Source organism: Heliangelus exortis, chromosome 1 (genome assembly GCF_036169615.1).
Source record: "Heliangelus exortis chromosome 1, bHelExo1.hap1, whole genome shotgun sequence".
Lineage (NCBI taxonomy): Eukaryota > Metazoa > Chordata > Aves > Apodiformes > Trochilidae > Heliangelus > Heliangelus exortis.
In genome coordinates, this window is record NC_092422.1 from 183,750,069 (window position 1) to 183,770,238 (window position 20,170).

General features: G+C 41.1%; 1 protein-coding gene across 2 annotated transcripts in view; it reads left to right on the plus strand.

The window, feature by feature from the left end:
- Window positions 1-5,461, plus strand: part of NAMPT (nicotinamide phosphoribosyltransferase) — a 31,452-nt gene extending 25,991 nt beyond the window's left edge. For both annotated transcript variants that reach the window (XM_071733936.1, XM_071733935.1), the window contains 3 exons: window positions 382-522; window positions 674-808; window positions 2,539-5,461. In XM_071733936.1, the coding sequence (XP_071590037.1) occupies window positions 382-522; window positions 674-808; window positions 2,539-2,652 (390 nt within the window). In that variant the 3' untranslated portion in view covers window positions 2,653-5,461. The remainder of the gene's footprint in view (window positions 1-381; window positions 523-673; window positions 809-2,538) is intronic.
- The last annotated feature ends 14,709 nt before the right edge of the window (window positions 5,462-20,170 follow it).

The following is a 20,170-nucleotide window of genomic DNA, read 5'->3' on the forward strand; positions in this document are numbered from 1 at the left end:
TGTTTCAGTATAAATGCTGTGCTTTGAGGTCTTCCTATAAATCTGAGAAATCAGAAATACTCCCATGAAGCCTTTAATTTTCTTCAGAGCTCTGATTGTCGGGGCATTGCATTACTGTGCTACTTGAGTTTGGGAAGGGCACATGCTAACATAAGAGTTTTAAAGCAAAAGCTTTCTGTAATTATGTCATGCTATAATCACAAATAAAAATGCAAACAGCATGCCACGTATTGACAGAATTGTTACATATAACTCCTGGAAACTGAATGTTAGTTGGTTTAATTGTCTGTAAAAGCATCTTGTTTAAGTAGTGTAATATTTTTATGGAAAACTGGCATGGCCTAAAAGTATGCTCCATTATAGTTTTCTTTTTCTTACTAGATTGTGGAGGGAATGAAGAAGAATAAATGGAGTATTGAGAATATTGCCTTTGGATCTGGTGGAGCTTTGTTGCAGAAGCTAACCAGAGATCTTTTAAACTGTTCCTTCAAATGTAGTTATGTGGTGACCAACGGTCTTGGGGTAAGTCTACTACCTATACCATGAGGTTTTAAACAGAGGCCTCTCTGCTTAAAACCTTTGTGAGATTTCCTGTTACATTACCACCATCTGTATTAGGTACACATGCCCTAGAAAGACCCTTTCCTTTAAAAAAAATACTCTTTAATTTTAGGTAAATGTCTTCAAGGATCCGGTTGCTGATCCGAACAAAAGATCGAAGAAAGGCCGACTGTCGTTGCATAGGACACCCACTGGAGATTATGTGACACTTGAAGAAGGCAAGGGAGATCTGGAAGAGTATGGACAGGTAGGAGTTTTCAAAATGTATTATGTTATTCTTCATTAAAAAATAGACTGAGAAAAAGCAGTTTAACTTAATTTCACAAATATTTTCTTTGTTGTCTTTTTGTTCAATTCCTGTCTTATTAACTCGGAAGTGCCCAGTGCCAAAATTCAGAAATAACAGAATGTTAGGATGCCAGTAGAATGTTTAGGCTCAACAATAAAAGAGGCTGCTCTGTAGTTTGTCACCAGAAACAAGAGAATGTTGCTCTTTTCACCGAAATTAACATCTTAGTGTTACTGAATATATGCTAGCCAAGTAGTTTTGTATGGGTTATATTGCACAGTTTGAGTAGTGACCTGAGTCAGGAGTGAAAGAAGAACAGACATAACTAAAATGTGCTTCTACTTCCCCACTGAGATTTGTAAATAGTTCCTTCAGGTTTCAATGCTCTGTATGTGGAGTGGTTGCCCAGTTTTCAAAAAAGTAGATTTAAACCAGGAATTCAGTTTCACTGTTAATACTTTACAATATCAAAATGAAATGCTATTATACTAAAATTAGCAAAAGCTTCATGCTATCACAGGCTTTCAGTTTTATCACTCATGTTTTCAGAGTGCAAGCACTGAAATGTTTACCTGCATGTGGAGTCTCTTCATGAATTAAAATCATTGAAAATACTTAATCAAACTGCACTCTAGCCTCTAGAAGCCGAAAGCTTATGGACATGAGTTTTCTGGTGTACAGAAGCACATTTCTGTTCTACTGGGCAGAGAGGTACTACTAGGCATGCTGCTTTATTCAACAGTAAGCATAAAACTGAGATCTCTGAGTAATTTCAAGACAAAACAGAGTTACATACACTGTAAATAATGCACTCTGAATGCAAGATCTGGGGAAAAAAAAAAAAGACTTTCAAAATTATACGTACACATATGCTTATGCTGAACATTCCCATATATGTATATTTAGAGAGGGAGAGACCTAATGCTGAGAAATTCCTTCAAAACAAATTGCAAGACTTTGGCTCTGAACTTAAGCAATATGTAGTTCTTTCACTTTTGAAAGATGAAATAATTCATTAAGAAATTTTTGTTCTGGGATGTTAGAGAGGGTTATTTGTGTGGTACAGGTTCTGAGGCTTTCTGGGAAATGACAGGGAAATGTGCTCTTTTGGAAGCCCATTTCCCTGAAGCCACATGTCCTTGCATTAAGCATGTCCTTGGTCATTAAGCATAGTGACTAAAATTTTTTTGCTAGCTTTTTTCTACAAAGCTGTGCTTATTGCTCTTCAGCGTGCTGCTTGCAAGCACCGTTTTACAAAATGTATGCAATGGGAACTGTGAAAAAAGATTAGTTGGGTTTGGTTTTTTTTCATAGTTCATGTGAAGGGAGTAAAGATTTCATTCAAACCACTGTAGTTGAATGGTATTAGTTGGTTGAGTTCTGCCTTTCTTACTACCTGCTCCAATAAGGTACCCTTTGCATGTATGTATTTGGCTTTTGCTATACATGGACAACTCACTGTAGGCATTACTAAGCACTTCTGCCTGTGCACAGGATGGCCTAAATCCTTTCTTCTGATTAACTGGTAGCAAAAGGTGTCAGAAGAAGCTGTAAAGATTTAGTATCTTGATAGTCTAAATCCCCAGTCCTACTAAGTTTGGTTTGGATGCTTGCTCTTGAGTTTGTAAAACCTGTATTTTTGTTCATTTGCCAAGTCACTCTTGCTAAACCAGTGATGTTTCTTGCAGGATCTCCTTCATACAGTATTTAAGAATGGAAAGGTAACAAAGTCATATTCATTTGATGAAGTCAGACAAAATGCCAGCCTGAAGAACAGTGAACTAGAAATGACGTCTCACTAAGTTTCATTCCATGTCTGTGTATGTGTGTGTATAACAAGTGTGTACTGCATAGCTACTGGGTTTGTTGTACAGATTTGTGTGTTTGTGTTTTATGACATTGTAGCCAAATTATTTGTTGGTTTATGGACATACTGCCCTATCTTTTGCCAGTCTTTAGAGAAGATGAAATTAAAAAATGGTACTTACATTGTAAAACATATTTAATGCTAAAGTGTGCTTTTTAGGGCCCTTTGCCACTTAGTGATTCAATCTGGTATTGATCTTTTCACAAATGAGACAGAGCTGAGAAACTTTTTTATATATAACAGAATATCACAAAATGGATTTACATAAAATTATCATAATTGCTTTATGTTTATATTTAACTTGTATTTTTGTACAAACAAGATTGTGTAAAATATATTTAAAGTTTCAATAATTAAGTCTTTCCAACTTTTCATGATTTTTATGAGCACAGACTTTCAAGAAAATACTTGGTGGGGGGGAAATCCATTGCCTTTTGTCCATTAATCAGCAAATAAAACATGGCCTTAAAGTTTGTTGTGACATTGTACCATTTGATGACTAAATCAGGACTCGTATCTCCTTAAGATCCCATAGAATTGCTGACCTCACCGTTTCTTGTAGCTGTCTGTATTAGTAAATCTGCATTAAAGAAAATTACTGTTCTTACTAGAAGGTTTAGGTACTACAGACCTTGCTGGCATGGTAAGGTATGTAAATGAAATGCCAAATTTGAAAGGATTCTCTACTGCAACTTAACTTGCCAAGTTTATCCCACTTGGTATATGCACCTCAATATTTTAAGAGTAAAGTTTTAAAGAGATCTCTTCCACTATAGAATATATGTGTAAAATACTGAAATATGGAAGCGGTGTATTTTGAAGTAATTACACTTCTGGGTTTATTTTTCATATACTGTAAGTGACATGACTTTAAAGCAAAATACTGGACTGGGTAGTGCACTTTTTTACTTTTTTGTATTTTTTTCATTGATTTGCCTTTTGTCAGACTGGATGTTAAATTGTAAAAATGTTTAACTATTTTTGTTAACAACTTGAATAAAAGTTTATGTTAGCCAAACTCCTACATGAATGGCAGACCTGTTTCCCCTTCTTGCCCCATTGGGGTGAGGAGGGGCTTTTGTTTTGCAGAGGGGCACTGTAAAATATGTTTGAGAGAGAATTTTGAACAGTCTGCACTTGATTGTATTTGCTCTCTGCATAGGCTTGATTTGAGTATCTGCTGGAAAACAAAAACTTTGAGGATTTTATTTGAGAAGCTATGTAGTAACCTCTGAAGTGTTTGATTGTACTGTAGGATGGCTCTCACTAGAAAAGTACCTCCCTTACCTACAAACAGCAAAAAGTAAATGGCTCCTGTGTTATGCTGGTGATCAACTATCAGCCAATGGCTTAATATATTGATGTAATTAATACTTCTAATTAGTAAATTATGTTACAGTAAAATGTTAGGGGTCCTCTAAATAAATTAAGCCTACAGAATTTTATAAGTCATGCTTTTAAAGGAAGATTGAAAAGCCATAATTCATTGTTCTTATTCTCTTGCCAAAAAGGGCCACATCAAAGTACCCGTAATGTTTCCAGGGTTTGTGATTAAGATGTTTATGCCCAGTCTCGATAGTTCTTGTTAATTAAAATTTGTTTTCCACTTGTAGTGTATGTAATTATACATTTAGGTGATGTATTGTTTCAAAAATAGCGCTTTAGTAAGACTCGAAATGCTGACCTTTCACACTGAGAAACTGCCTTCCCTTTGCTATTAATGATACTGTTTGTATTTGGCCAGGAAATATATTAAATCTGGACCTAGGAGATCAGTAGCAGGTAAATAGTACAGAGCCTATTTCACTCCTCCACATGTATTAGGGAACTTCATGATGTATGGTTTAAAAAAGAAAACAATAAAGTAAATGCTGCTTTCATTCTGTACCAATAAAAATTTTGATAACTATTGACTACCCATAACGGATATTTTTGTACTTGAGAACTGAGGATATACTGTGGAAGCACTGTTTTCTTGTGTACCATGAAATACATTAGTAATTGTTCAGTATTGTCTAAAATTTTTAGCTTATTAGTTGGAGACTTGAAGCAAGTTGTCTACTTGTGCATGTCACTTTCAGAAAGTTGTCATGTCACTCATTTTATTAAATGTTAATCTATCTAAAAAGAAGAAAAAAAAAAAAAAAAGACAAAACCACCTGGTGCTATTCAGACCTGAATACATGTCTCTGTGTTTGGCGGTTTGACGTTCTGGGCATCAAGGAGTTGACAGAAATTACTGCAGTGCTTGAACCATGCAATATCCTAATTCTTCCACATGAAAGCAAACAGCATGTTGAAGTTTGCTTTAAATTGCTAGATTTGTAGTCATTGTTATATTTGAATTATCCCCATTTCATAATATAATACAGTATTTGTATTTTAAAATAGGAATTTGGAATTTTGTGTTGATACTCTTATTTGTAACCATATTTAGCATATGAAATGGGTTTTATAAGACTATTTTTTTCTTGAGGTGCATGATTATGAAAAGATGCTTTTTTTGGTACTTTGAAAGATCTGAGGAGAGAACAGAAGAGTACTTAACTGTTTGGTTTGCCAAAATCAAAACAAAGCTTAAACAGTTTATTCTTATAGGTTTTTACATTCCTTCTTAACCTGTTTAGTGAAGAATAAATATTCCTCACTTAAATCCTCTGTTAAAGTAATTTTAATGTACTTGGCATCAAATACAAGTATGTAATACACATGGAAATAAAGTTTAGTTCTGGCAGTGAAAATAATAGCAATTTGACTGTGTCTTAAAGTTGCGATGTTCGGCATCAGATTTCCTTCCTGTGCACTTTGTTGCCAAACACAGACTGGAACACGGCTCTGCTGTCATTGCAGCCCTCAGCAGGAGAGCTGCTCAGCTGGCTTACACCCTGTTTGTGGTTGAGTGACTGAATTTACAGCCAGCTCTGTTCTAGAGAAAGGCGTTTTTTAGGGTGTGAGCACATCTGTGCTTCAGCCTCTTTGCTTGATTGTGCTTAAAAATGTGATTGGATTTTATATAAGGATTTGTCCTCTATCTTTCACATAATCCTTTCTCAAATAAAGACTCATTTAAGTCTCATTTACTTCTAAAGCTACTAAAAATGCTTGTTTAAAAACACATTAAACAAAGATGTCGTGGCCTTCCATTCACTGCAGTATCTGTCAAAAAATGTCAGCTCTTCAACAGAGAATGTCTCATGTCCCTTTGGACAGGATTTTAAGAACTGGAAGAAGTTACACTTTTAACTCTTGTATAACTTTAAATTGCAGATAATACCTTGCAAACAGATGCTGTTAGTATGGGTGTATAAGGCACCTCCTATAAAGATTATTTGCCATCATTTGTTTCCAGTCCCCTTGAGTCATACTGTAATATAAAAAGGGGCTTCTGTAGCCTACAGGAATGTCCCGTTGGCATTTGAATTTAAAGTCTCTGTTATGGTATCTTTACAGTGAATGTGCACAACTTAAGTGGTAGACAGACCTCTTCCTTCTCCTTTCTGTGCTGGTAAAAATCTGCAACTACAACACTCCAGCTTTTCTCTCTCTTATCAGCCTTTGTGCAAGTTAAAAATTGGTGTTAATGGCACGTATGTGGTGTTAGGCTCCCAAATCATCATGCAAAGGAGTGTACATCCACAGCCCTTAGTCTAGCCCTTAGACTGCAAGAAAAGGCAAAGAACACAGAGGAGTCTCCATGTGTCCTATAATTCTACTGTAATAAATAATATCTGTGCTGGGCTGCTCACGGCAGGCACTGTGAGCATGCATTTGAGCAATGGTTATTGCATCTGCCTCATAACAGGGGATTTTTTTTGTCCTGCAGAGCTCCATCAAGGTCCTGTAGGTGCACACCTCTGTGAAATTTGTAAACACCTGAGTGAAAGATGATCCTCTTGCCTTAATCCTACTGGACAGAGGCACCAGATATGGAGAGCTGCACGCCTTCTAAGTAACCTGGTGATGAAAATAAGGAAATACCCACATTAAAGATGCTCAATGAAGTCCTATTTACTGAAATCATAGTTGTCTGCCATAGATGATATGTTAATTTTTTTTTTTCCTGTTTCACTAGTAGCTGCACAGCTGACCTTGTTAATGATTTTGAAACACCCTTCACAGTTATCTAAAGAAGTTTGGGTTTAAATCATGTAAAGGATGAAAAGCACTCAGCAATAGAATATTTTCCTGTGGCACAGTATTTTGTTGAAAGCTACACTGATTTCTGCTGTAACATAGCCCAGAGCATTTCAATGGGAATGAAATCAGCAGGATTCTTCTCAAGTAATGTATTTTGTTCCATATCAGTTCCTTACTAATCTTTATCTGAGTATTCCTAACTGCTTTTCTTTATCTGAGTACTCCTTGCTGCTTTTTAAATAGAATTTCTAAAATTCTCTATTTATGGTGAGGCTTCCCTAGACTCAGAATTGCAGACCTCTCCCACTCCTGGCTGGAGCAAAGAGGTCTCCCAAGTATTAAGAGAGAGCCATCATGCTTCCAGAAATGTTTTTGCTTCCCTCTTATACAGCTCTAGAAGAGCAAGTTTAGTGTTTGGCTTTGAACAAAAAATCAGAATATTTGGTTGAACAATTCCTTTTTTTCCCCAGCAATTTAGATTTAATCTAAAATGGTTCAAGCTGTTTCTAGATCACTAGATATATATATATATATGTACATGAGCACACTCCATATTATTAGTATATGTAACTATTTACATTATGCATCATTGCTTAGTATTGATCTATGAGATGTGCAAATCTGATTCTTGATGGTTGTTCCTATGCTTGTGTCAAGTAAGCACTCTGTATATAGCCAGGTAGTGATAAATTATTAAAAATGGCTTCTGAATTTTCTATAATTACAGTACTTAAGAAATTTGAGTGGTTAGTTAAAGAATGAATGGCTGGATGGTTTTAGTCCTCATTTGTTCAGGCCATTAGTCTAGATATCTAAAGCTTTAACACCAGCTCTTTTATGCAAAAGGACATGAGGAAAGTTATTTTACAATGGCTGAGTATTTATATCACCAAAATTAAAATTAATAAAAGTAATGTACCTATCAGACCAACTGTATGGACTCCAAGCCTTGCATCTTCTAAGGTAAAGTTAAGAACATTGGTCCCAAACATCCCTTTCTCACAAAAGGGAGAAGAAAAAAAGCTCAGAGCATTTGGGATGTGGTTTCCTCATCTTTCTGATTAAAGGACAAGGCTGGCATATCCTTTGAAGGAAGCTTTCCCTCTCCCAAAAGATGCAACCCTACTTTAAGCAAAAGGAATCATGGCTCGTTGGTGGATTTGTCAGAAGGATGACATACCCCAGCAATTTAAGAGGATAATCTCTGGGCAAAATGGCTTTGGGTAGAGATATGTCTGTAAGTCACAGAAAGGTCAGAGCACGACAGCTAATCTCTCTCTGGTGAGGGTGCCTCCTCGTGATTTCTGTCTCAGCTGAGCAGGTTCAAGTCTATCCCATAATCTGCTGTGAAAACATTGCGGCTGTTCAACCAAAACAGAGTGCTGCTGTGGCCCTGTGACAACAAAGCAGTGGTCTGTTCATGTGCCCCAGCCCAACCTTAATCCATTTTTCAAGGCCTGTAGCTACTTGTAAAGCCAAATGCCAGTGACAGACTTATTAAAACTACTGTTCTTCCCACACTGTGGGGCTTGCAGCCTCACCTCCTGCACTGTTTCTTGAAGACCATTATCTGCTTTTATTGCAGCTCTAAAGCTCCAGAAGATAATGAGGAAGATTTCACCTCTGTACAAGGTTTTGTAATCTTTACACCTTCAGACAAATAGCTTCACAGAGTAAAGCCAAAAGAGAAAGGTATCTCTGCTGCCTTTCACATCCAGAGTTGTGACTAAAAATGTTAATAACGTGAGAATGTGGCAAAACTAAGACTTTGTTCTTACAGATTGGTTAGTTTACAAAAGCCATATACTGAAACATATGCTTATAATTCTTATAGTAATTACTCAAAACACTTTAGCTTGGTTTCTTCAGGTGCTTCTTGACTCACCAGTCTCAGCCAGATTCTACATGGCTAATGTGCAGTTAATCCCATCAGAGATGTGTAATGTGCTCTGGCACTTTACATATCAAGACAAACTGCTCATATATAGAGAGACCACTACGGTGGGTCTTGTGTCAGCTGAGAAAGTCCAGTGCTGCATGAAATAATATGTCCTGCTACAATCCTAGACCCTGGAGTTAAATTAAGAATTTTGGTGTGTCTAATTCAGCTACAATTCTGCTTATAGCTGTGGATCGTATTCCCATGGCTTTTTTTGTTGTAAGAAACCATGTATGTGTTCTATATCTGGTCTGTTTTTTACAGCCCATACTACATTAGGCAAGACCTCAACAGAGTTTCATTCGTTTCTCCCATTTTACAACAGGGTTATGCCCAAAGGCATTTTGAGACAAGAACCCCTATGGTTATTGAATATGTGATGTGCTGTAAGCCAGCATGAGACGAGCAAGTGGCTTTGTTGGTTGTCATGTGATTATAAATAATAATTCCTTGCTGCAAATGATGTTGTTGTAACACTGCAGCAAAGCCACAGGGATCAAGATGCATGTGTGCTGAGGCAGCCTCTGCTTTGCACATGGAATTTGGAAAGCACCACTCTCACCAAGAAGCCATGCTTAATTTTTCTATAGTGGGATAAAGCTCTTGTTACAGTCTTCATTCTTTTCTAGTGTTTGAACTGTCTGGGTTTGGGTTTTTTTTTTGTTTGTTTGTTTTTTGTTTTTTGGTTTTTTTTTTTGTTCGTTGGTCGGTTGGTTGGTTTTAGTGCAGTTGAGCTTTTTACTGGCATTTTTAAGAAACTATTTTTTTATAACCTCAGGATTTTTTATTTAAGTGGTAGTAGGTGAAACTAAACACATCATTTCATGCATCAGGTTAGGATTCTTTTTTCTTGTGTGCATCGGTTACTGTTTATGCAGAATTTCATCTCCCATTTTAAGTCACAATCACTATGTTTCTGAAGGCCCTTTTGCAGTTCTTCAGAAGCAGATCCCATCTTTAATATCCTGAGTAACTCAGCACCTTGAGCAAACTATCATGTACTTACTCATCCTTCTCTAGATTGTTTAACAACGTTGAGCAGCATGAGTTTCAGCAGAGATCACTAAGTGGAATTTCAGCCCCTGTGAAAACAGAGTATTTTTCCTACACTGTTTTCTGTCCTTTGATCAACTTTGTATCCTTGTGAGGACCTCCCCTTATTTCTCAAAATTTCTTAGCTTCCTTCAAGACTTGATTGGAAAGTTTGTTTAATGCCTTCTTGAAATTAAAGTAGGTTATACCAGTTTTCTCCTTCAAAGGACTTCAAAGAAAGTCACTCTCTTGTACCTCTCATGCGGAGTCTTTCACAGGAGTTTAAATTGGTTCCTACCACTGTGATTTCAAAGCTAAGCTTTTCCACCTTCAACATCCAGCCCCTTGGCTTTTCTATGTCTATGTCTGCAAAATCAAGTCTTTTGAAAATTTGGAAAATCTGACTCCAGCCAACTCAGGGAGTTTGTTCTCTTGCTGTCTTTGCGATGTTGCAATCCGGGTCTCAGTGGCAAAGGGCACAATGCTAACAAGATTCTGCAGTTTTATTCTTGTGTTGACAGCTGCCTGTTTCAGCGGAGTGCCTTGGGATAAGAACAGCAGGAAGCCATTAGGACCAATCTGTTCTTCAGGTTTGAATTGAAGAGGGACAGTTACTAAGTGACAGACCAACTTGTGGGAGGCTTGTCACCAGGTGATACTTCTCAGGGACTTGCAGCGGGAGAGCTGCATGTTATAAAGGAGAAAACCTCACCAGCCACTTCATAAGAAATTTTATCTGAGCTAGAAGCAGAGAGAACCTTGTCTACAGACGGCTCATCTGTGGACTTTGCTGTGGTTTAACCTAGCAGGCAGCTGAACACCACACAGCTGTTTACTCACTCCCCTACAGAGGGATGGGGGAGAGAATCAGAAAAACGATAAAACTCTTGGGTTGAGATAAAGACAGTTAAATAGGGCAGAAAGGGGAGGGGAAATGATAATGATGATAAAAGAATAGACAAAATAAAAGATGCACAATGCAATTTGCAATTGCTCACCACCCACTGACTGATGCCCAGCCAGTCCCCAGCAGACGCTGCCACCCCCTGGCCAACTCCCCCCCCCCAGTTTTATTGTTCAGCATGTCCCACATGATGTCAACAAATGGCATGGAATAGCCCTTTGGCCAGCTGTCCTGGCTGTGCCTCCCTTCCCCCCAGCTCTTGTGCACCTGCAGCCTCCTCACTGGCAGGGAACTATGAGAACCTGAGAAGTCTCTAAGTGTAGGCACTGCTGGCGGCAGCTGAAGCATCATTATGTTATCAACATCCCTCTCAACCTAAATCAAAAATGATACCAGCTACTGGTATTAACTCCCTCCTAGCCAAAACCAGGGCAGACTTCAAAATGTTCATGTTTTCTATAATGGAGCCTGGGTTAGCCCCAGAGTATTTGGAAAACAGAGGCTAGAAAATGCATGTAATAGCCCTGTTGATTGTTTTGACTAAATAACTATCTTACACTATCAAGGCTCTGTGAACATGGCTCAAGTACTAAAAAAAAAACCCAAAACAGATATGTAAACCTGTTCATCTTTATATTTGCAATGCAGGTACATTGAAATTACTGAGGTGCCTCTGGCGTATCTGCTGGGCACAAAGTGAGCTCTGGCAAATTGGTCTTTTAGCTACACTGACCTTACAGGGATCACATAAATGCAAGTATATATATATATATATATATAAACATATATATATAAATTACACAAATATGCAGTCTATCTATATCTGAATAGAGAGGTCTAAGTATAGATGTGTACGTATTCTAACTATAGAAGGAAATGTCCATAAAGACTTGAATACATTCTAATAGTGCTCTTTCAGGGGCTGTGGTCTTTCACAAACTCTGCATACAGGGATCTTTGCCCTATTTCTTCCCAATAGCTCCATTTTATACGTGAAAGGGTTTTGTAAGCAGCCTTATGAGTTACCACCTGACTGGCAGCTTATGCTGAAATGATCATCTATGATTACTCCTAAATCTGTCTCTGAGTTGTTGCTTGCCAAGACAGTCTGCGTGTCTGTCTAGTGTTGTGTAAGTTGGTATTTAGCTACCTGCCAGTGGATGTCATGGGACCATGACCAGGCAAGTCAGTTTGCATAACAGTAACCTGTCTTTGTCTCTCTTTATTACCCTCCAATTCACGTCTTCCATGGGCTTTATCAGCAGAATTTCAATTCTATTGTCTAGTTCACCAATAAACAAACTGAATTGTGGCAAGACCCCAGCCCTTTGGCAGCACTGCTAGCCATGGATCGTTGATGATTCTCAACGATCAATATTTTCAGATCAGTGGAAGAAGGATGGAACCAATCCATGTAGTTAATTACCTGGTAATTCCACATTGCTGAAGTTCTAAAACCCAAATACGGTACTGTACTATAGCCATGAAGGAATTCACATTGCATTTTCTTTATTTAACAGACCTTCAATTCCATCATTAAAAAGACAGCAGCCCTAGTTAGTGCCCTTTGCCAGTACACCAGCAAAGTGCTCTGAACTGACAGGTTATAGACCACCTGCTTCTCCATTTAGAATCTCCTCTCTTCAGCTGTGAGCAGAAAGTGCTGCCAACAGGATCCTGGTTTGTACTGCAATGCCTGATGATTACCTTTAGGTAAGGAACAGGCTGGAAATATTTGTCTGGAGAAAACACAGTCACAGGGAAGAAGTGGGATCCATGTGTTAGCTGGGTAATGTCACAGGAGAAGCAGGAAATATCACCCTGGGAATGTCCTGTCCAGCATAGCCCCAATTTGGCAGTTTGTCCATCCCAGGGGTTTGCTGGACAAAGCTTGCTGAGCCACAGGACCCAGGCTCTGCCTGAGCTGCAATGGGGTTGCTGGGCCATTGGGTAAGGGTAAGCCCCCAGTGAGACCACTCAGAGCACTTAGCACTCAGAGAACCATCAGACAATCATGCAGAGAGCAGATACACTTAAATTTATACTCTTAAATTTATAGTTTTAAATGTACCCTGAAATATAAATCCAGGTAATTGGTAAGGAAGGTGGAAGACAGCTGTGGTGGACTTAAATCTACCTGATAATATATATGTTCCAAATACATTGCTTCAACAACATCTAAAAGCTTCTGAAATTAATGTAAATACAATGTTCACTCATGTTTATGTGCCAAAAGTCACCACAAACCACTTCCTTATGTGGAAGGAAAATTTTAAAAGGGAGCAAAACTTCTTGAGATACATGTGGCCCAGGCTTGCAATACCTGCTCTCGGGTTTGAGAGCAGGCAGCCCCCAGCACTGTTAAATCAGCAGTAACTTCTCACACACACAAGAGGGCCCAGCTCAGTATCTGTCAGCACTTGTTTGCTGAAGATGTTGCACATGTTGCACAATGAACGAATCATTCTGCCATCTGCCAGTCTTTCCAGGAAAGACAGCAAAACAAGTTTAGGAATTTTGTTTAAAGAGGATGTAGGGCTTTGGGGCATTGGAATGCTGTGGGCACAAGGGTGGGATAACCACCATCAATATTGGGGCATCCAACAGGACAGGTGGTGTGCTGTGTCTGACTGACACCCAGCTTTCCTGCAGAACAGCTGTCCACGGGGTTCAGGAGAAGAAATTCCTGGCCTTGCCCAAGCTTACAGGTAAGGGCACAGAAAGCAGGTCTGCAAAGGAAGGAGCTCACGGGCTGAACTGCTTCAACCAGGACTTCATTACCCACCAGACCTCACTGGGAGAGGAACCTGTGTGCTTTTGGAGTAGCTCAGATGTAGTTATTTGCTGAATTATCTGCAGCACAACAAAGATAATGCAGCATAATGCACCTCCCAGAGCCTGCCCGGGCTACCTCCCTGAGTTTCTCCAACCCTGTTTACTTGATGGGAGCCAGGAGTTTTTTTCTACAGAGGTGTTCACATACCTGCTGCAGACTCAATGTGAGCTCCCTGGGGATATGAGATCCCTGTAAGTGGTAACCACTCTGCCTGGGGTGGTTTCCACCTCTGCAGGATAACCACTGACTTGGAGCAACTCTACAGTCTCCTCCCTCCTCCTCTACCTCCTGGCGCAGCTGCCACTCTGCCCTCCCAGCCCCCAGGGCCAATGGGGCATTATCCAAATCTAGGCCCAGAGAGGTGTCAGATGGGGTTAGAGTTTCCAGAGTGAACGTATGGCTAATGGTGGGATGAAATTTAGGCCACTGAGTTAGGTACAAAGCAGGTCTGGATCAGCGAACTATAATGTTAAGAAGAGTGTGGGGAGTAAACAGCCAAAAAAACAACTAAAGATGAAGAGGACATTCCCCTCACAAGACCAGCATACTCTCAGGAAAAAACAAGGATTTAAGGAGGGCATTTTCCTGTTTCTCATAACTCCTCCTTGGTGAGGTGTGAGCACAGATGGGCAACCATCATTTTGCACAAGAGGTGTGTATGCACATGAGGCCCAGCTGTCCATATGAGCTGCATTTGTATTTCAAAACTGAGTTCATGGCCAGCCTAGCTGCAAGTGGAGGGGAGCAAAGTTGTACAGCCAAGAGAGTCTGTAGGGAAACAGTTGTTCCAAGGCACCAGGTATCTTCTCAGGGTAGGTGAGCAGCTTCAAGCCAAACTACATCAGGTCTTCAGGCAGCATCAGGCTTCTGGTCAAAACGACTGCACCCACCTTGTGTCTGCAGAGCGATCACTTCCCCTGGGGAGATGTCTGCTGTCTCAAGACAGAGTGTGAGGTTATTCCCTCCTGATGGTGCATGCTTGGGAGAGGGCTCCCTGGAGTGATGGGCAGGTGTTGGCAGAGCTGGTGGCCCACAAGAGAATGTGCTGTGCTCCTGCCTCATTTGTTGGCTCTTCCTTCTGAATAAGATCCTCTCTAGTGGGATGGATCCCATCTCTGTGCAGGTCAGAAAAGGACAGCAAGCAACATCAGTAGGGAAAAACAATTTAGAAAGTGGAAGAATCCTGGATTCTCTGATGTCTTCCTCTGCTCGGTGAATGACAAACCACAGGGCCACAGTGTTTGTAACTAGACTCTTCGCTGTATTTTTAGCAACTGATCTATGAAATCATTTTGCTATTTTCAGTTGTTTGTGTCTTGGGACTTCTCTTCTAAGAACATGATGAGTGGGAAGGACCACACACCCTGAGCTTCCAGAGAGGGAGCAGACCCCAGGTACCCCTTAAATGCTACTTATTTTCTGAGCAGTTTACTTCCTTGGAGCAATCCAGGGCACCAACAACAGCTTCTGGAAATGCCCTCCAGGTTGTTCTTCCAAGATTCAGAAGAATAAGCATGTCTTTGTTAAAGTGGTCTGATCCCTTCTGTAAGCTGGCAGACTCGGTCTGTAAGTCTAGGTGTCATTTCCTGTGCCCCATTTGCAAGGAAATAGCATCTTCATTAAAGGAAGAAATTTATATGTGCAGTATATACATATATACACCATTCCCAGCACTGGCACAGTGGTTGCTGCAAACAGTGATGTCTGACAGCTGGGAACCCTCAGCAGGCACTGCCCTCCCAAAGGGGCAGCTTGAGCATCTCCCTCTTACCTGCTCCTCTCCTACCTGGTCTTCTGCTTTACACACAGGGTGCCTTTACATCATGTCTTATGTCAAAGAGACCCTGACCCCTCATCAGTGAATAAAGAAGAAATAATTGAGTGAGTGATAAGCAATGGTTGTAACTTCAGACCTGCAGAGTTACTTGCAGGATTCCCCTTACCACCACCTGTTCTGTGCTAGAACTGCCTCCTCCATTGTCTATGCCAGATTTTAGCATTCAATAAAGAGACAACCTCCTGTGACCAAGGCAAGGTTCAGAGAGATGAGTTACTTGGTCTGTGTGTAAGTGGTGTGGCCCTGGCAGGCAGGGGCTGTTGGCTGCAGCACTGCACATTCCTGCCCAGTGCCTTAAGCACTGCCTGGGCCACTTGCTCCTGTGACTAACAGCTCCCTCTCCAAATTTGTTTCACATTGTAGATGTGATTTCTTGATAGTATCATCCTCCTGGCACCACATCTCACTAGCCCAAGTCCTCTGTAATGACACCTTTTCTCTGCAGGTGGATATATATAAACATACGTCAGCTACCCCCCAGCCTCTCTTTAACAAGATTAGAATCTCCCATAATGAGGCTTTATAACAAGGAGATTATCCTCCTTCTCCAGCAAACCTGCACCACATCAGCAGCTCTCCAGAAGTCCCTGCAGCGATTGCCACCTGGATACCAGTGCTACCACTTTCCTCTTGGCTCAGTGTCCCTCCATGGCCATACCAGTGGCTCTTGGCAGGACACAGGGACCTGGATAGCATTCCAGCCAGGACTGAATTCTGGCTCTGAAAATTCAAGGGTAAATCCAGGGGCAGGAGAAACCAACGTCATCTGAACAGATGCCCAACTTCAAGGTAAGTTTTGGGTTTTTGCTCATTGTGACCCTTGGCAGGGCTGCACAGAGCAAAACACAGCCACCAACCCAAGCACAGCCACCACCCCAGGGACCTGGCAAGGAGCTGTGGGACACTGGGCCTCCCTGCAGCCTGGTGGCAACTGACAGGCTCTGCAAGCCAATGGGCAATGTCTTGGGACTCCACCATTTCCACAGCTTTGGGTTCACCAGCTCAGCCACAGAAGTTTTTAGCTACTTCACCACTTTTTCTATGATGCTTCGAAAGTATAAAGTTCTTGTAGGAGCACAAATGGTGCTTTTACTACCAAACAGGGAATGTTTATTTATCTTCATTTCTTTTCAAGTAAGAGAAGGAGAGTGGAAGAAAATATGAACTTGTTTTCTCTGAAAAAATAAACTGACCTTTGACTGTTATGAAAGCCTTTATACAACAATTTGGGCAAAAAGAACTGGAATTTCTACTGTGAGCCATATTTTTCCTTTAAAAAATGCCAGTTTGCTAAAACCAGAATTGTTTGCAGAAAGGTTTTTGTTTTGATGAATCTGTCTATTTGCTAGCTGGTTAGAAAAGTTTTGAAACTGTGGAGTTTGTCAGCATAACTCTGCAGGTATGAAGCTTATCTACAGTAGGAATTAAAAAAAATAATAATAAAACTAAATATAGCTGAAGTAAAATGAAGTATTTTTGCAATAATTAAAACCAAAAATGTTTTAACTGACCTAATCCAAAACATGTGGTGATCATCAGTTCACAACAGCTTTGAAATTTGGATTTCTGGGGCATGGAAACCTCACCCACTCCTGGGAGGAGGCTGGTAAGCAGCACTGGCAGGAAAGCTGCAGGGCAGGTGGGGGCCAGGGGGAGGTGTTGGGGCTTCTGGTCTCTGGTCTAGTGCAGGAAGGGCTGAGGTGATGGTACCTTGCCATTGTTTATACTTGTTTTACTGATTTGTCCCTATTTGTTTGATTTGTTTTCAGAATAGCACAGGTTCAGAGGAACAGGTAAAGCATTCCTGGCTCTCTCCTTCTTCACCGAAGGCAGTGCAAGATGTCTAATGAAAAAAAAAAGAACATTAAGCTAAAGGCACATGTTGGTCTTACTAACAAATGCTAACTACTCTTAGAACACTTATTGTTTTGCTGATGCTTTTTACTCCGAAAAGGAAGTATTCTGGGATGGAACTATTGTATTTAGAGCATAAGATGAAGGTCCAGTTAAGGTCCCACCCACTGTTAAAGGTATTTTTGTCCAGGAAATACATTGAGAATAACTGGTAGGTGGGGTAAACCAAAGGAAATAATTAAAAATGGTGAAGTAAACTCTTTCCTTTTCCCCTTTTTTCTTTCCCCCTGTTTTCCTTACCAGAGAAAGGACACAAAACCAATTGCATTCATTCTAATTTTGGAAAAATTTTGGAACAACTCCTCAGAGCCTGCACTGGCAAGGTACTGAGGCATTTCCTGTCTGGGTCCAATGATGCTTCTTTTGGCCTTGAGCCCTGTAGCACACCAAAGGCACAAAACAACAGCCATTGCAGGTATCTTTTGTTGTGGCTTGGGGCCATACAGGCACCAATAATGACTTACATTTGTACTGCAAATTTCATGACTCACTGGGATTGCAACCAAGCAGGCTGTGTGCAGCTATGCCCTTCTCATTCAAACTCTTAAGTACCAAATTTCTGTGCTGGCTTGTGGTGGTTAGAGAAGACACTGACTGGCCTGTCTTCTTCATTGCTTGATAGTGCATGCTGATGCAAGTCCTCCTTAGAGCTCCTGCTGTTGATTTTCATTCTCTTATGGCTGAAACATTTTAATGCCAGGCAGTGTATAATCAGTGCAAACTGACCTTGCTCAGCTCCCCAGTTGAAGCAATAGCTGTACCTGAAACCTAAAAACACAAAAACTTTCACTTTCTCAGTAGATTATCTCCAAAATGCTCTCCCTCAAAGCTGAGCATGAGACTCCATATGGAATTAAGGTCTGCTCTTCAAGAAATCAACACTGCTTTTTTTTTTTTTTGCCTCCTTGCTGCTCAGCCTAATATATTCCTGAATAGCCAGGACTAAAGTGGCATTGTGGGTTTTTTTTTAAGCTTGTACAGCTATGTGTGATTAGCAACAGCCAAGAATCAAAAGCATTATGCTTAAACATGTCTAACTAATAACATGGAGAAAGAGAGAAGCCTGAAGGTTTTTCTGCATCTGAAACAGATAATTCAAGGGTCATTAAAAATTCACTGCCATAAAAAAATACAAGTCTCGGGAGCTTTTGGAGTAAATCCTTTCTGAACCCAAACAGTGTCAACCAGGGATGCCTTTAATAAATATTTAATTAATCAATCACTCTGTTCTCTTCTAGCAGGCATTTTGCCTGGTAATTAGTTCATCTCTGCACCAAACTCACACCAAAGCCCAGTGTCTTCTTCCTGCTGGGTTATACCATGGGCGGACTCTTGTTGTCAGTCTACAGAGTCCCTGGTACAGCCACACTGGCTCAGCACCCAGAGCTTAGCTCAGAGTCTCCCAAAACCACATGAAGCCAGATCAGGCAGGTGTCTGTACCTGCATCGAGGGCTCAAGGGGTGTCTGGGGCTCCAGTGTCTCCCACAGTGGGCAAAGGGGGATGTGCCCTCCCACAGAGACCTGAGGTGATGCAGCACCTTCCCTCATCACCCAGCATTTTGTTGGCAATCTGTCGCCCATCTCCCAAGGAGTAGCAGAGGAAGGGTTTGGCGGGGCTGTTGGAGGCCTATCCTCTCCTTCTAGGAGCCACAAAGCTCCCAAGGCAGCCAGTGGGGTAGTGGGAGGAATGAAACCCTCCCTGACCACAGGCACCCCAGCTTGGGCCTGAGTGTCCCACAGCCACCTACAGCATGCTGGCAGGAGCCCAGTGTAACAGAGCAGCTAAAATGTCAGGTTGCAGCTCAAAATAATGTAATTGAAGCCAAGACAATGTCAAGTTGTGTCCTACACATTTATGGATTATCCTGCCCACCTCTGGTGTGGAAGAAATAAAAACAGTTGTACCCTAGGCCTAACATGAGCCCTTCAGACTCAGGCTTCCCTGTGCTGGGGGGGGAAGCCCAGCCCAGCTCCTGCCCAGCAGCCACCACAGCACCCAGCCTGGGCAAAGAGCCTGACCCCAGCCCTGCAGAGCATCACCTGCCTCCTGGGGTCCCTGGAGCAGTTCTACATCCAGCTCATGCTATAGCCCCACTTCCAATAGCAGTAGTATGGAATTGTATTTTAATACCTTGGATTTGCTTTCTACAAAAACTTGGTAAGAAAATTTATTTCAGCCACTGAGCTGGAGGATTCCATTAAATAATTATCCTTGTCCAGCTCCTGCCCTCCTCTGATGTTAGAATTGGTTTCTTTTGAGGACCATCTGTATTTTTATTATTTATTTAGACAACTTAGCCAATATAAAAAATGCTTTCTGATTCCAGACCCAACCTAGCATCTCTGAGGCTGATTTGCTTTAGGTTTCTGAGACTAGAAACTAATGCTGGGCTCAAAGAGAGCTCTCACCTTCAGCCTCACAGCACCATGTGGCTGTGAGTAACCATATGCCTTCATGGCTGGGCTGATCAGGGTGTTGGAGTTATGTTGCTTGTCTCACTGTGAGATGGGATTGTGCCCTGTATCAGTATCAGTTGATATCAGCTCTTTTAGCTCCAGCCTCAGTTATGTGAAGGGCTGTCTCACTCTCTGAGCAATATCCTCTCATCTCATTATGGACCAAGCAGGTTCCTTACCTGCCTCCTCAGTCCTGTGCTAGGGCACTTGTGGGCAGGGTATAAGGGATGGTATCTCCCTCCTTCGGTGTTCCCAGACTGGGTAACTGGTCCCCAGCCAACAGCCAGATAGTGGGAAAACTGCCATCACTGTCCTCACCGTGGAATTCCCCTGGGAGAGTGTGTGGCAGCACAAATGACTGCACAGTAAGTGCACAAGACAGTGCCTGAGTGGTGA